This window comes from Fusarium verticillioides (genome assembly GCF_000149555.1).
Source record: "Fusarium verticillioides 7600 chromosome Unknown supercont3.29, whole genome shotgun sequence".
Classification (NCBI taxonomy): domain Eukaryota; kingdom Fungi; phylum Ascomycota; class Sordariomycetes; order Hypocreales; family Nectriaceae; genus Fusarium; species Fusarium verticillioides.
In genome coordinates, this window is record NW_017387866.1 from 43135 (window position 1) to 58950 (window position 15816).

Sequence of the window (15816 nt, forward strand, 5' to 3'; positions counted from 1 at the left end):
GGTAACAGCATTGGTTAGAAGCAAGTTTGACAGCTGTTCAAACGTCATTCTGACGTCAGGCTACAGGGTGAAGAAATGAATCATGCACTTTTTGGATTATTTGTATGATCCTGCCAGCAAGTGAACTCTCATGTTTTTTGTTCACCATAACCTTCTAATTTCATTATTCGTAGAGTGAAACGGCACTATCATATCAATAATTCCTCATCCTCGTTCATCTATCCTGGGACAAATACTAAAGTTAGTATTTGTGCCGTTTCATCAACCCACTTAAGAATGTCACTCCTCTCGGTGAGCCAGATTCACTCCGCCCTTTTTGCATCATGGATCCTCTGATTTTCACACATAACATGAAACAAGTGTCTTATGGGATGAAATGAAACTCCGGATGACCTTGTTCCTTATGTCCTTTATGATGTTCATCACGCGAGCACGTCCCGCCCTGGGTTAGTTGTCGAGCCACGTAATGAGCCAGCACAGCCGCCGAATCGGTACAGCGCATTCTGTGAGTGGATAGGTCGATGGCGTCACTCGAGGGGAGCGCATGTGAACTTTTTTCGAGTCTTCGAGAAGGCTATATCCAGTTCTCACCGGTCGGTTTCTCGTAGTCTCCACTGCCAACTTACAAGTCACCTGAGGAGAGCATAGATGAAACTGGACAGGCGGCTGCCTTTTTGGATCCAAATAGCAGGAATTGTGGTTGAAAAGAGAACAAATTTTTGACGTCTCAGGTTCTTGCGCTTGGTACTAATATTACTGGGAAAGCTCCTGGAATTAGTGCGCGTCATCAACAATTCTGACAGAATCCGCGGTATGGTGGCCGAGGAAAGCCACAATTCTCGTGTCCCTTTAATGTTATTATACGCTAAAACCGTCTTGTGGAGGATGGGGAGGCTGGATCGATCGGTCTTTTGGTTGTCATCGACACGGAACACCCCAGGCATCAACCCTTCCAAGATTGGCAGGTCATGGTTCACACCGCCAGGAAGCGCATTAACGTATTTCCTCAGAAACTCTCTTTGCATCGTATAAGCTGTGTCACCTCGTATAGCAAGCAATGCATGCCCAGGCTCCGATGCGTAGGACAGTAAATCATGCCTATAAACAGAGGTTTTGTTATCAAGACAGAGACATGAGGAGGGCTAGACAGGGTCTATAACCTGTTTCAAGGTTACAGAAAGGATGTCACAAGATTTGAGGCAGGGTATCAGAATTCGAGCCATATCTTGCAACAGTTTCAGGATAAATAGTGATAAGGCTGAGATCAAGATGATTTCAATCCGATGCAATCACGTTGATCTTGCCGTGTTATTATTGCACCATGCGGTAACATTGGACAAACTGGGCTAGACCAAACGGTCGTCGACAAGGATATCTTATGACTCAGCACCCGATTGGAAAAATTAGGGGCTATCGTGGCATGTTTCAGCCCACGAAAAGTACTTTCCAATTAATTGACAGTTTACGAGGTCGCAGAAGCCTCTTGTTACATCTGATCGCCCGTCGAAAAGGGGGTCTCCGGCGCGTGGTGAATTTTTTACTTTGACGCATTCCTTATTAGCACCAACAAACGCCATCGGTATGGCTAGTACGCTCTTCTTGGTGTTTCTTGGACTAGGCGTGTTTTTTGTGGCTCTCACCCTCTATCTTCGGCGCATCAACAGGTTGCTGAAAGAGACGCCCCATCAGGTTGGACAACTAAGGGGCAAGCCTTGGACCCCAGAATTACTGAGACAAACCTACGAAGCCCTCGAAAAATCTCCAATAAACTTTGATGGGCTATTACCTCCCAAACTTGACAGAAGATACATTGTCACGGGAGGTAATGGTAGGTCTCCTCCGTCCATCAAGTATTAGTTGGTACTGACGGATGTGCCAGGACTTGTCGGTGGATACATAGTTCTCCAGTTATTGGCTCGTGGGACGCCGCCTAGGTGCATCCGAATTGTCGATGTCCGAGAGACTGAGCGAGATGATCTTCGGCAAGGTCTAGCCGCCCAAGTGGACTTTGTGCAGACAGACATTACCTCCAAGGCTGCTGTGGGCGATGCCTTTTCTAAGCCGTGGGATCCGAAGATAGCATCTTTACCACTCACTGTCTTCCATACAGCTGCTATCATCATACCCGGAGCCAGGTCCAAGTATCTCTACAAGTTCACCGAAGCCGTCAATGTACAGGGAACCAAGAATTTATTGGCTGCTTCTCGTGCAGTTGGCGCCGATATCTTCAGCTCAACATCGTCAGCTTCGATATCCATCCGACCCGTCGAAGCCTTTGTAGCACCATGGGCAGAGCCGAAGCACTATTGGCAGGTCATAGACACCCAGGACTTCGATAAGCCATTGCGAGAACACGAGGGATACTTTGCCAACTACGCTGTTTCGAAGGCCATTGCAGAACGTCTTGTATGTGCCGAAAATGGACCGTCTTTTCGCACAGGATGTATTCGACCTGGGAATGGTATCTATGGTCATCCCTCGGATAATCTCATCGGCAATCTTCTGGCTAGAGATGTAAATCAAACGTCAGTCTCGTCTAATATCATCTCCGGACGTTCCTAATGCTCTTATAGTTGGATCCCGCACATAGTACAGAATTTCGTTCATGGCGCTAACGTAGCCGTCGCGCATCTATACCATGAAGCTGCACTAGAAAAAGAAGATTGCACTCAAGCTGGTAAGCCATTTGTGGTCACGGATGATGGTCCGCCAATCGCTTTCGGAGACGTTTATTCCGCCGTGGAAGTCTTATCTATGCACCCTTTTCAAAATGTCATCGTACCACCATTAGTCATCCTTTTAATGACACACATTGTCGAATGGTTCATCTTACTTCCTCATCGCCTTCCATTCCTCAAAGGGGTACTCCCGGAGGTTAAAGGCGATCTCAGAACACTTCAGCCTGGGCTCATCACCATCTGCACTCATTTGGTAGCATCTGATGCTGAGGCTAGGAAGCCTGTCTCCGAAGGCGGGTTGGGTTACAAAGGGCTTCTCACGACACTAAAGGGGGTTGTATCAGTCATTGTGGACTGGAACCATGATCATGCAGCTGAACAGACCAGAGAAGGAAAGAAGATATATCAAGGTTCATTACGACTGGCCGAGATGTTAGAAGAGGCTGGATCGTCTACTCCTCTTTAGGGCGACTACTTTCGATTGAGAGCGATTTGTAGCATCATAACCTAACCTCGTTACATATAGCTTCAAGCTCTGTATAAAGTAATAATAGTATGAAGTGGTATTTCGCTCGGACTATAATGGCTGTACAATATGCAGTTGCTAGGTATTGAGCCAAAAGGTTGGAAAGAGGAATCATTTCATGATAGGGTCTTGTATGCCAACAATGGCAATGACAAAATTTACCAAACAATTACAGGTCTTATGAGCTTGGTGACACTGGTGGCGGCTTATCCCATCACTCATGAATACGAAGCTACAAACTTTGCTAATATCGCAAGCTATTAATAATGCTGCGCTTGAGGGATTGGTTCCAGTGCAAGCTCCCTTCCAATAAAAATAGTGGACGGCTAGAACCAAGTAACCGCCTCAATGAGACAACAGCAGACCAAAGGCACCTTTCAGATATGAGACCTTCGGTGTACACGCCGACGGTTCCGAGTACGACAGCCTAGCCTTATTGCCTTTATGGAGGAAGTAAACTTATGGCAGTTCATGAAGGCATTAAGAACAACAGGTCTAAAGGCCTCTAGGTTTACGAGAAGCGTGCCAAGTCTATCCTGAAATCATCCTGAGAATAACTTAGGGCTTAAACCTTACCCCCGAGTGCCTGCATTTGTTAGACAGACGGCGTCCAAGGCAGGATAAACGAGTCAAGACGGAGTCAATCGATCTAAGCCTTTCTTGAGATTGAACTCACCGAGGCTTGGCAATGGTGGTAATCAACGGGAATATCAGTAGTCACTCTTGGCGCATTGGGGAGGACTGAACCTACTCCGCACCGATTGGACAACCAAATATGTATCCTTAAACAATTCACGATCTAAGCTCCTCCCCAGATGACAATTTCAAGTTAAACTGATCTATTCTTTGCCGGTTATCCGTACAGAGCTCAGACCTTTCGGCGCCGTAAAACATGGGGTTCGGCGTCGGCCACCGAAACCGAGATGCTCAACCCCGCGAATACGATGCAGATCTTGTATGTAATTGGAACCAAGTGGGCTTGATTTATGCGGGGATATTTACCTCCGGCTGGTCACCGCGAGATGAGATGCAACGGTCCTTTTGCCTCGCTTAACTTTTTCTATTTCTTGGCCCTTCTCCTCCTTTGCCAGAATTTTCAGTTCTCGCTGACTTCTGCCAAGAGATATCCCTAGGCTTTGAGTCAAGATGGCGGCGCGGAACGACTTTGATAGCAATCCCGAGATGGCTATTGATGAAAAGGTACGTCTCCCGCCTTCTCCAACAAGGGTTCCCAAAACTGACGCCCTAATCAGAACTCCGATTCTCGGCTGGAGAGCACCACGGCAATTGACCCAGCTCTTGAGAAGAAGCTGGTGCGTAAGCAAGATGTTCGAATCATTCCCTTGGCTGCGGGTATCTATTTGCTCTGCTATTTAGATCGTTCCAACATTGGTAACGCCAAGGTTCTCAACCATACGACCGGTCATGATCTTCTCACGGAAACCAACATGACCAGCTATGAGTTTACCATTGCCCTTATGGTCTTCCTCATTGCGTATGCTCTCTTCGAGGTTCCGTCCAACTACTTCCTCAAAAAGATGAAGCCCAGCAGATGGATTGCGTTCCTTATGTTCGCATGGGGCACTATCACGATCTGTCTTGGTGCAGCTCATAGTTATGCTGTTGTCACGGTCCTGCGATTTCTTCTCGGTGTCTTTGAGGCCGGCTTGTTCCCTGGTCTGGTATACTATCTGACGTTCTGGTACAAGCCTGAAGAGCGCTCGGTTCGCGTCGCGACTATCCTGGCATCTGCTACTCTTGCCGGAGCCTTTGGTGGCGCCATCGCTTATGGAGTTGGGCATATGAATCAGGTACATGGTCTTTCTGGGTGGCGATGGCTGTTCATCCTCGAGGGCATCCCTTCTGTGATCTCGTCAGCATTCGTCTGGTTCGGACTCCCAGATTTCCCCGAGTCAGCCAGCTGGCTCTCTGCGGAAGAAAAGGACGTTGCAGCGTACAGACTTTCGGAGCAGGGATCACACGGCGACAGCAAGTCCATGACATGGGAGGATGCCAAGTCAACACTGCTGGAATGGCGGCTCTGGTGCCATTACCTGGTACGTATTGTTCTTGCCTGGCGCTAGGACCTTTGACTGACCGCTTCAAGATCTACTTCGGCATTTCAGCCCCATTCTCCAGCCTTTCGCTCTTCACGCCTTCTATTACAGCCGGTCTCGGGGTACGTGAGAAGCTTATAGGAGATCAACATCAGCTAACAGCATTATAGTTTGCGGATCTTAGAGCCCAGTTGATGACAGTGCCTCCCTACGCAGCTGCCTACGTCGTTACACTGCTTGCTTCATGGTCAGCAGACCGACATAATGCGTAAGTGATTTTTCAATCTCACTAACATCGACATCCCCTAACTTTATATCAGCCGCGCTCTTCACTCCGCTGTATTCTCCTTGATGGGTGCTGTCGGCTTCATTGCCTCCGCAACTCTTCCTGCCGATTCTTACAGTGTACGTTTGCCCGAAACTCTGATATATGTAAATGCCTAATTTTATAGCCTCGTTATGGTTGCCTGATCGTGGCGGCGTGTGGATCATTCGCCTGTATTCCTCCCCTCCTAGGCTGGCTGTCGTCCAACCTTCATTCCACGGCGGCCATCGGCTTGGCCATTGCGCTCAATATTTCCATGGGAGCGCCTGGTCAAATTGTTGGTGTCTGGATCTACAAGGCAAACGAAGCTAAGAAGGGCTATCCCACTGGACATTGGGTAAATGCTGGTTTACTCTTATTTGTGAGCGCTGGCTGTGCCGCTATGCATGGGTATTATGTATGGAGAAATAGACGGGCTGCTGGTACCGATCAGCCTCGCTTCAAATACTAATGGAGCAGCAGGATGGGAACCAGGTATCGGCATATGAGTATTTTGAGACGGATGTAGCTGCAAGCTTTACGACTTCTCATCACGTCAGAAACTAGTCACAAGCCTTGAGCCTTAAGAAATCATATTTTATTATTTCTGTGCGATAGGTATATGTATTATATACTAGTATTGCATTTGCCGATAGAAACTTCACTATTATACTAAATCTAGGCCGAGAGGAATGAAATATTGACATCGACAAGTCAGGATAGAGGTAGTAAACACGTCATTGAAGCTTTCCAATGGTCAGATATACCGCCCAAAAGGCATTCTGCATGATAATGCCGCATTTTCTAACAATAGATCTTTGGACTATCCGCGACATTTGATTACCCTTGGCTCCGCTGGACGACTATCTTTCCTTAGAATGAACCAATAGCAGACACCTGTGTATGCAAGTCTTAGCAAGCAATACACACAAAGTATTATGTGCTTTCTTGCTTCATCAGCAACTGCGACACTCTAGCGTCGGGATCTGAAAGGGGCCAATTACGTGGTGCGTAGGTTGACTGACGCGATCGGAGGGAACAATTAGCACATATGTTTGGTCACATGGATCAGCATACCCCGAATCATAGGAATAATGGTATATCTTCCATCATAAGAACGATTCTGATGAGATTCGAACATATCTTGTAATCGCTTTGCATTTTTGTTATTTCGTATCACGTCATGGCGACACTGAGAAACCCAGGATCGCAAGGCTACGTGCCCCTGGCCGACGCTTCATCAGAGAGTACCGAGGATCATGTAGTTTTCGAGCCAATCAAAACATGGAAAGGATACATATGGGATACCTGGGAACTACCGCAGGATCAGAGGCGTTTACTATTCAAGGTTGATGCCTTTATCTTGACCTTCGCATCAATAGGATATTTCCTCAAGAACATCGACCAGACCAACATCAATAACGCGTTTCTAAGCGGCATGCAGGAGGACCTTGAGATGTTTGGTAATCAGCTTGTGACTAGTGAGTGCACACGTGGCACTTCTTCGTGATACCCCTGACAGACATTAAACCCAAGGCACTTCGATATGGACATTTGGCTATGTCATTGGGCAGATACCGTCAAATCTACTATTGACACGAGTCTCGCCACGATGGGTCATTCCATCGCTTGAAGTGGGGTGGGGTATAGCAACTATCTGTACCTCATCGGTTCAATCATACACGAGTCTTTATGTGTTACGATTCTTCGTGGGCTTCTTCGAGTATGTATCGTCCTCGCTCAAGCCCCTCACGGTACCTTGCTGTCGCATCTCACTCGGCTAACCTCAGTATCAGATCAGGCTTCTATCCCGGTATACATTATATGCTCGGCTCCTGGTATACGCCTAGGGAGATCGGAAAGCGAGCCATGCTGTTCTGGCTGGCTGGTTCAGTTGGGTCCATGTTCAGTGGCTTTCTCCAAGGAGCTGCGTATACAAATCTTAATGGCGTTCACGGACGTGCAGGTTGTAAGTAAGGCAGCTTAAAAGTCTCATCCACTCGCTATGCGAATAGCTTGACACTGCGATCTAGGTATATCTGGTGCTAACTCTTCCTCTAGGGCGTTGGCTGTTCATCATCGACGGTCTCATCACCATCCCACTTGCAATAGCCGGGTATTTCTTCTTTCCGAATCTGCCGCAAGATGGGAAGCGAACTTGGTGGACAACTGAAGAAGAACATGTTTTATCGGTCAAAAGAATGCAAGCGATTGGGCGTGCCGGGAAGCAACCTTGGACTAAAGACAGGGTAAAGAAGGTGTTTTCTAGCTGGCACACTTATCATCTTCGTACGTCGTGTCTCAAACCTGTGAGGATTCTCATAACTGACCAACAGCGTTGCTGTATATTCTTTGGAACAATGGAAATCCGCAGGCCGCTATGGGTTACTGGTTGAAGAGCTTCAACGACCAGCCTCCTCCGGTCCCTGGGACCTCGTTCACTGTGCCCGAGATCAACAACTGTAAGTCATCCTCCCAGCTATGCCTCGCTTCATATTCTCCACGATTTTTAACTAATGCCTGCGTCACCAGTACCTATTCCCAACACGGCGATCTTCCTTGTCATGGCGCTTACTTGGGGCTGGCTCTCTGACGGACCTCTCCAAGGAGCTCGATGGCCATTCATATATGCAGGCGCTATACTCATCGTAAGTTAACACACGGAACAGAAAGCTGGGATGAGCATGCTAATTCAAGCGTCCCAAACAGATCATCTTCAACATCCTCCTTCTGAACATGCCACTTTACTCCAATGTGGATGGAAGGAAGGTTGTGTACTGGCTCAGCAACATTGGCGTACGTTTCACTCCTTTCCTTATACTATATCTAACGCAAACTCAGCACGGTGCCGGTCCTCTGATCCTTAGTTGGATCAATGAGATATGTTCTGCGGATACGGAAAAGCGAGCCCTGATCGTGGCCATAGCCAATGACTTGGCGTATGTCGTACAGGCTATTGTAAGTTACTCATTTGGCACCTTGTTTCCGATACTGATTATGCAGGTGCCCATGTTCATGTGGAAAACTACGGATTTTCCTGCTGCGAGGAAGGGATACACGTACTCAACCATTTTGCAAGTACTCCTGAGTTCGTGCCTCCTCCCCTACACACCTTCTTGAAGACTAATTTGCGTTGTCAGTTTTGCAGACTGCTTTTATCCAGGTGCTATTGTGGCGCGATAGACGGAAGCCCTTGAGACCTGGTGGTGTCGAGTCGCCGCCTCCACTGATCTACTCGGATGAGGAGGAGGGTGAAGAGCGCAACAAGCCAGGAGAGCCTCACTATTCTCATACTAATTAGCCAAAGGTCGACTATGCTAGGCTATAGGACATAAAGATGAAGCTTCACGCGGATGGTTGGCATCGAAGGGTACGAGATGTAGTTTCTAAATTCACAAACGTTGCAGGTCTAGCTCCATTCTTTCTCCGATATCCCTACGCCTGGCTGAAAACACTCTCTATCCGACACTCTTACTACGCAACAGGACTTCTAGCGGGCAGCGGCGGTGGTGGTCCAGGTGGTGGTGTGATGAAGCTATCAACCGTAGTATAAGGCGACTGTGACGATCCATCATACGGCGACCGGAAGTCATCCTCCAGCCGAACATCCTCGTAGATGCTTGACTTGTCATCATCGATTTTTTCCGGATGGGCCAAAGACTTATCCTCCGGTGTCGTGCTCGTTATGGGTGTTATCAAAACAGGTTCAGTCTGCGTACTAGCTTCAGATGTCGTATATGTCCTGCTCGGTGTTGAGGCATAGCTGTCTCGATTGCTCCTTGTTCCGGTTTCTAGACTCCTTCTGTAGAACTTTTTGTACGTGGGGCTGTTGGGGCTGGGGTTGTACTCGAAGGCTTGGCTTGATGGCCTTGAGTGGGTTGCGGCGTCACGGATCTCAAGTCCTTCTTTCTCGAGGGCGAGAACACCGTACGGATCGGGATCTTCTGGGTCCGGAATACCGAAGACTGCTCCCTCACCGGGAGCCTCAACATCGACGTCTCCTGGCGCAGGCTGTCCTTCCAGCTCTTCCATCAATTGCTGGTCGACGTCTTGTCGGCCCTCGGCTGCCTTTAGCGTCTCCATGAGCATCTTGATTTCTGGAGGGCGACTTGTTTTGCCCGCTAGGATGTCTGCCACTTTGACACCCTCCTGCCCGTAAAAGCGAGCGTTTTCGTCTGTTCTCTCAATGATGACTGTGCCATCAACTTGGACTCCAGCATAAAATCCTCTTGACTTCAGATAGGTGAAGACTGGTCTGTTGGCCTGCTTCCACTTGCCATCGTTCTCAAGCACCCCGCCTGCTCCGACGGGTCCGGCAACAGCACTGATCTCGCCTCCAAGAGTTGCTCTGATCTTAGTGAATGCATCCAGGGCTTTTCGGTTGTTGATGACAACGACGCAATCGTAGATATCGACTCCAACTAGGAAGCCAAGACCTGCTGTGTGCAGCAGGATTCCAGATGGAGGAGACCAAGAACCATCCTCCTCATTTCGGGCTACGAGGACTCCGGATCCGCCGGCTCCAGATACCCAGAGACCGGTTCGCATGGTAGTAAAGATGGCGAGGCCGACAGCATTCTGTATCACTTTTTGTGGGATTTTCTTCAAGACGCGCTGCTTCTGCTTGGGCCCAGCCTGTTCGCCATCAGCTGGTTTTTCCTCCTCGGTATAGAAGCCATCCTCTGCCCTTTGGTCAGTCTGCCTCTCATTTCACTCAGCTAGATTTTAGAGGGTGACTTACTGCAAAATGATCTCAAAATTCTGGCGGCTTTGTCACTCTCTTTGTCCAGGGTCGTGGGCCAGAATGCCTCACTGCCAATACGATTCGAGAGCCGATTAATTGGTGCACCCAGCTTGTCGGCCCAACCCCACACTTTGTCAAAGCCCTTCTTGCTTGTGGTCTTTGTAGTGTCCCATGACGGCAGTCTGGCCTTGACTTTCTGCATCTCGACGAGGATCTACGGGTATTCAAGGTGTAGAACAAGGGAATCGCAATATCGCGCACGGGACTACATGGAGTTTCAGCTGAGTCCAATACTGGCTGTTATTTAAACGCGTAGCCAGCAGACGTCATCCCGCCCCGTTGACCAACCTTTGGCCCCGAAGTTCCGTCTGTTCCGGGGCTTGCCACGGCATCTCACCAACCAGGCAAAGCAAAGCCATGCGGGTTGTCCGGCTTGGGATGACTAACATTTCCTCAGTATGTCAGAAGAGACTGCGCGGGCTTTTTCGTTCGGGGGCGCCGCAGTATCCCGCGACACCGCGATCCCGAGACGAGAGCACCCTTGATTGCTGTCGTTCTTCTGGAGGCTTTGGGGTGCACAGGGCATGCTTCAGTGGACTTCAGTGGAGCAAGCGATAAGCGAGCCTGCAATAAGATGTACTTATTTCGCGCGATAACAATCAATGGCTAGAAGTACATCTTAACAGATAACGGAGCCCACTAGTTCGGATCAGGTAATCCTCAATCCGCCAAATCAGCTCCCCTTAGCACCACTGCGGCTTGAAGACCTCAAGTCCACTTGAGAGCTCAGCAAGAGTACACAAAGCTTCGTAACTTCAACATTTGCTTGGATTCTTATACACGATTAACTGCGGATAGACTATTAAGCAATCAGTAATCTGTATACCTAGGCGCAATCACCCTTGCTTGCTCCTTTACTACAGAACTTTCGCCTGAATCTCCTTCTTATCTAGGGTAAGCCACGCAGTGTTTCACCTATCCCATCGCACAAAGTCTCCATAGAACGAAGGCACGTAAGACATTCATCATCAAAGGATCAGCTTACGCCTTGGAAAGGCATCCAAAGCCGAAAAAAGGGTTCCCGAAATGCGGGAACTTTTGTTGAAATGCGAAATCCGAAGCAGATGACTTTATTTGTAATCGCCTGTCGCCATCACTAAATGTTGTGTTCTTGTGAATGCTGCTGGTTCAATTCTCCAATTCCTCTTGTTTTATCGCTCTGAAGCTGTAGCCTCTAGCTTAAGCCTCCAAGGCACTCGCTGTTACAACATCATCATGGGTGGCGGTCTCGATCTCTCCAAGCGAGTTCGTCTCCGCGAACTCCTGCCTGAGCTGTACTTGGGCAGATGGCAGCCAGGTCATCTAAACTCCATCACCGATGTCCCAGGTGTCCTCGTTCACACCGAGTCAATCCAGCCTGACCAGGATGTCAACACTGGAGTCACCACTATTCTTCCTCGAGCAGACTGGTTCAACTACTCATGTCATGCTGCCATCTTCAAGTTTAATGGTTCTGGGGAGATGACAGGCTCTCACTGGATTGAGGAGTCGGGCACATTAACTTCACCGATCATTCTGACAACAAACTCATCGATCGGAGATGCCTTTCGAGGCGTGTATGATTATGCGACCAAGTATCATGCAACTAAGGAGGGAGATGTGAACCTATTTGCGTTCCCTGTCGTGACTGAGACATACGATGGATACCTCAACAAGCAAAGCCGCTTTGCATTGACTCCAGATCACGTTGTCCGGGGTATTCGCAATGCGTCTGCTGATGCGGTACCCGAAGGCTGCACTGGAGGCGGCACGGGAATGATATGCCATCGGTTCAAGGGAGGTACGGGGTCCAGCAGCCGTATTGTACCTGGAATAGACAGCAAAGGAAACTCGAAGGACTACACTGTTGGTGTACTCGTTCAAGCCAACTATGGGCTCAAGGAAGACCTTCACATTGGCGGTGTTCCGGTTGGAAGAATTCTGATATCAGAAGCTCAATCGCCTTCGTCGTCGGAAGCGCCCGCGATTCACGGCCCTCACGTCGACGGCAGCATCATTATCATCATTGCTACAGACATTCCCCTGCTCCCAGTTCAACTTCAGCGACTTGCCAAGCGCGCGACCGTAGGACTGTCACGCGTCGGCGGCTATGGCAGCAACGGTTCAGGCGACATCTTCTTAGCCTTCTCTACAGCTGCCAAGATCCTCATGCAACACCTTGAAGGCGGAGATCTGGAACCCTTCAAACCTACGTCTTTCGAGGTTGGGACTGTGCACAATGAGACGATCAACGGCGCGTTTGAGGCCGTTGCTGACGCGACTGAGGAAGCCATTTGTAATGCTCTATGCATGGCGGAAACTATGACTGGATACAAAGGACGCACTGTCGAGGCATTGGATCTCAATAAGGTCAGAGAGATAGTCACGAAGAGACTGTGAAAAGGTACCAAGGTTGGGTGCTCGGTCATTCCGCTACACGCGACAGGGATAATCCACGACAAAGCCACGAACGTAGAGACCTGACTAATTCAGGAAGAAGCCATCTCGATACAATAGAACTAAGGTCGAGGTCAGTTTAAAATTCTACGCGTTTGAACTGTCTTTTGTTCTGCTTGAGTCCGAGTTCGAATCATGCGACGCGACCCGTTGGTTTGGCGTGTTTCATGGCCGAGCATCATCTGCTGCGCGATGCCAAAGGCTCGCAACTCAGAAAGAAAGAAAGAACACATTACAATTGACTATTGAATTGAACCCCCTTTGTAATTACCCATCTTCATGCACATCGTAAATAAAAGTGTAGCAATCAGGACACAGATAGGCCACGCGTTGATCGGAACGTGTTGCAACATCTACACAGAGCATAGAAGGTAACACGCGACGACAATGATCTGAGATACTTCCATGATAACAAATGGTTGAGTATATTGACACTGACAATATTTCACAGACTATCTGGTTATATGAACAGGCGACGGTTTGATGGCCGGGGCAGTATAATACAGATTTATGACAAAGGAAACTAGGGAGTGGACCAGTACGATTGTGCCTGGTCCTTGGTAAGAGCTTCAACGTTGATGTTGTCAAGCTCGAAGTCGGTATCATCGCCATCATCATGATACTTCCAAGATCTCTCAGGCTCGGGCCTAGGCTCAGGCCTTCGGTCAGGTGTCTTGTCTCCATTCGGGGAGACTCTGGCAGATCGGTTCGAGGGTCCAACGCTGTTGACACCAAGGTAGGTTGACTCCTCGATCTCTTCCAGCTCGCGATGCTCCATGGCACGTGACGACCTTGCGGTCTTGGCTTCATCAAATGTGTAGTCGTCAATCCTCCTGGTGCGTCCAAGGAGCATTCGGAGGGCGGGGAGGCAGGCAGTAATGAGGCCGATGTTGACGTCAAGGGAGCTCCATAGCTCTGCAAATGGGTTAGCTCGATCATGGGAATGTGTATCGGGGATAGAACTTACCGATCGTGCTAAAGGAGCGGAACGACCCGTTGTCTCCGAGCTCCACGTTCAAGAACCGGACTAGAGAGATGGCGATGTCTAAAAGACCGACCAATGACACAAAGTACAGACCAAGCTTGGCTCGTTTGGTTAAGTCGAGATCATGAACGACAGTGAATGGGAGTATCAAGACTTTACTGTGTTAGCGAAAGGGTTGTCCAAGAGAGGGAATAGGTGTTGCCAACGTACTGAGGAGACTGCCCAGGAAAGACAAAGCCCAAGAGACCTGAAAGACAATACCCTGCCATCGCCAGTCGCATGCGGTCAGCGGCCGAGTGATAACCCTACCAGATATTAGTGAACAATCCACAAGTGAGACATCTCTGTAAGACATACCAGTGCCTCTCAATAGGCATACAAGAAAAGAGCTGCATGCAAATAGTCGCGGCATACGCCAGTCCACAGTAAAAGACAGTGATCCAGAGTGTCTTACGACGCCTTCCCATAAAAGCTGGGAAGATCTGGAAGTACATAGATAAAAGAATTGCCTTGGATAGATATGTTGTCGCATAGAAGGGGATTTCGCTGGCCCAGGACATCTTGACGCATGTTAGTCCCTGTCGCAGTCCGCATGTTTGCACGAATCTTACCTTGTAGATGAACTCAACCTTCTCTTCACCCGGGTTGTAGTTCTCAAAGCCAACACTGATTCGAGGCCTGAGAACATCGAGATTGTAGAACACGACGTCGAATGCCGCACACGATATAGCGGCACATAATGCCAGGATCATAAACCAGTCACTCGTAACTAACCTCTCCCTCTGGATCCTCAGTCGGTAAAAGAACCTAGTAGTAATAATAACAGCCGCGAAAGCGATAAGGCTGAAGGTCGTGCCCTGCAAGACATCAGTAACCAAACTTCACTTACACTGACGCAAACGACGCAAGTGAGACATGTAACGTACGATCACGGCTGCACCCGTAGGTGGAGGAAAAGCCTTTGTGAGTGTCATTTTGTATAAGGAGCGTATCAACTGCACCGAGAATGAGAGACAAGGTGAGATAGAATTGTAATGAGATCGAAAACAAAGGCACGCAACGGATGCGTCCTTGTCTTATTGTTCCGCAAGGCCATGGCACTAAGTTAGATGCGGACAGGGCCTTGGAATGCGGCGGCGCTTTTCGTGGCGATTCGCCCTGACTCTAGCCTTGCCTAGCGTCATGTAATGCAAATCGTCAGTGATTTGACAATTACTAGCCAGGGCGCGGAACCCGTGGAGGCTTGGGGTAGGTTTTGCTAGACGACATGTGCATTCCTTGTCCGGAGGGCCTCATAGATCGAAAGGGTAGATAAGGTTTGGAAGCAAAGGGTCCTCGATCGCCTTTGGTATGGTTCCACCTCTGATCTGGGGCTTTCATCTCGTTGTCATAGGCGTCTTGAACTTTGGGGAGAGGTCCGTGGTGGTCTAGTTGCATCAGCTGCATGATGCAGGAACCCGATGCAAGGGCGAGAACACTAGCCAAGACTTGATGCTGAGCTTGTTGTAAGGAAGAGAAGTGGTTAACACTGAAGTGGAACACAGGCTGATAGCTAAGCTGTTTTGTTTGTCTATGGGACTTTGTTGCTTTGAGTCATTCAGTACCTGAGTCGCCGACCCTTTCGCGTGATTCATGTAAGAGCTTTCCAGGGCGCCGCCGTGGCTATTGGTCACGCAAAGCCACTCGGAGCCGTCTCTGCCTCTAAACAGCGTGACCCCCAATGGTTGCCGATTGACAGGCAGTAGTGACGTACTTCTTCAAATACCGCATTCCGAGTCGGATCGGCACTGATCTTCTCACCACTTTAACTAATCCAAAATCACGAAGCTCAAGGGAATGCAGAACCGACGTCAATCGACGTTAAAAAGGTATGTGGTGGCACTGAAGCCGTTGCCAATCGTTGGCCACAATGACATAGTCAGTTGGTGGCTTCAGCATGCTGTGATCTCATCAGAGGAGCGCTATCACAAGCGTTCTATTGATGCTTCAATGATACGAGTGCATTGCGTCACAAAAAGAGATATTT

At 48.9% G+C, this 15816-nt stretch overlaps 6 protein-coding genes across 9 annotated transcripts; 4 read left to right on the forward strand and 2 right to left on the reverse strand.

The window, feature by feature from the left end:
* The first annotated feature begins 145 nt into the window (after positions 1 to 145).
* On the forward strand, positions 146 to 3517 carry FVEG_14096 (hypothetical protein). 2 transcript variants are annotated; one of them, XM_018903431.1, is made up of 4 exons: positions 146 to 291; positions 361 to 1828; positions 1880 to 2525; positions 2574 to 3412. In XM_018903431.1, exons 2-4 carry the CDS (start codon positions 1582 to 1584, stop codon positions 3142 to 3144), a joined length of 1464 nt encoding a protein of 487 aa, XP_018762193.1. In that variant the 5' UTR covers positions 146 to 291; positions 361 to 1581; the 3' UTR covers positions 3145 to 3412. The 2 variants fall into 2 exon arrangements, with proteins under 2 accessions (XP_018762193.1, XP_018762192.1); XM_018903430.1 differs by having other exon boundaries at positions 146 to 1828; positions 2574 to 3517.
* Positions 3518 to 3529: 12 nt separating this feature from the next.
* FVEG_14097 (hypothetical protein) lies at positions 3530 to 6218 on the forward strand. Of its 2 annotated transcripts, XM_018903432.1 has the most exons (6): positions 3530 to 4404; positions 4458 to 5261; positions 5312 to 5383; positions 5432 to 5529; positions 5582 to 5666; positions 5714 to 6218. In XM_018903432.1, exons 1-6 carry the CDS (start codon positions 4351 to 4353, stop codon positions 6035 to 6037), a joined length of 1437 nt encoding a protein of 478 aa, XP_018762194.1. In that variant the 5' UTR covers positions 3530 to 4350; the 3' UTR covers positions 6038 to 6218. The 2 variants fall into 2 exon arrangements, with proteins under 2 accessions (XP_018762194.1, XP_018762195.1); XM_018903433.1 differs by having other exon boundaries at positions 5582 to 6218.
* A 324-nt stretch (positions 6219 to 6542) lies between these two features.
* On the reverse strand, positions 6543 to 10850 carry FVEG_14099 (hypothetical protein). Of its 2 annotated transcripts, XM_018903436.1 has the most exons (3): positions 10658 to 10698; positions 10307 to 10574; positions 6543 to 10247 (listed from the first exon to the last, which is right to left on the reverse strand). In XM_018903436.1, the coding sequence occupies exons 2-3, from the start codon at positions 10509 to 10511 to the stop codon at positions 9040 to 9042; spliced, it is 1413 nt and encodes a 470-aa protein (XP_018762197.1). In that variant the 5' UTR covers positions 10512 to 10574; positions 10658 to 10698; the 3' UTR covers positions 6543 to 9039. The 2 variants fall into 2 exon arrangements, with proteins under 2 accessions (XP_018762197.1, XP_018762196.1); XM_018903435.1 differs by having other exon boundaries at positions 10307 to 10850.
* Positions 6749 to 8878, forward strand: FVEG_14098 (hypothetical protein; the record flags this gene model as incomplete). The annotated part of the gene is made up of 10 exons (XM_018903434.1): positions 6749 to 7046; positions 7102 to 7288; positions 7362 to 7534; positions 7627 to 7854; positions 7902 to 8027; positions 8098 to 8213; positions 8275 to 8361; positions 8407 to 8523; positions 8569 to 8653; positions 8706 to 8878. The coding sequence occupies 10 exons, from the start codon at positions 6749 to 6751 to the stop codon at positions 8864 to 8866; spliced, it is 1578 nt and encodes a 525-aa protein (XP_018762198.1). The 3' UTR covers positions 8867 to 8878.
* A 489-nt stretch (positions 10851 to 11339) lies between the features above and the next one.
* FVEG_14100 (D-aminopeptidase) lies at positions 11340 to 12931 on the forward strand. The gene has a single exon (XM_018903437.1). The coding sequence runs from the start codon at positions 11585 to 11587 to the stop codon at positions 12746 to 12748; it is 1164 nt and encodes a 387-aa protein (XP_018762199.1). The 5' UTR covers positions 11340 to 11584; the 3' UTR covers positions 12749 to 12931.
* A 397-nt stretch (positions 12932 to 13328) lies between these two features.
* Positions 13329 to 14764, reverse strand: FVEG_14101 (hypothetical protein; the record flags this gene model as incomplete). The annotated part of the gene is made up of 6 exons (XM_018903438.1): positions 13329 to 13720; positions 13773 to 13943; positions 14001 to 14095; positions 14148 to 14350; positions 14402 to 14647; positions 14717 to 14764. The coding sequence occupies 6 exons, from the start codon at positions 14762 to 14764 to the stop codon at positions 13329 to 13331; spliced, it is 1155 nt and encodes a 384-aa protein (XP_018762200.1).
* Between the last annotated feature and the right edge of the window lie 1052 nt (positions 14765 to 15816).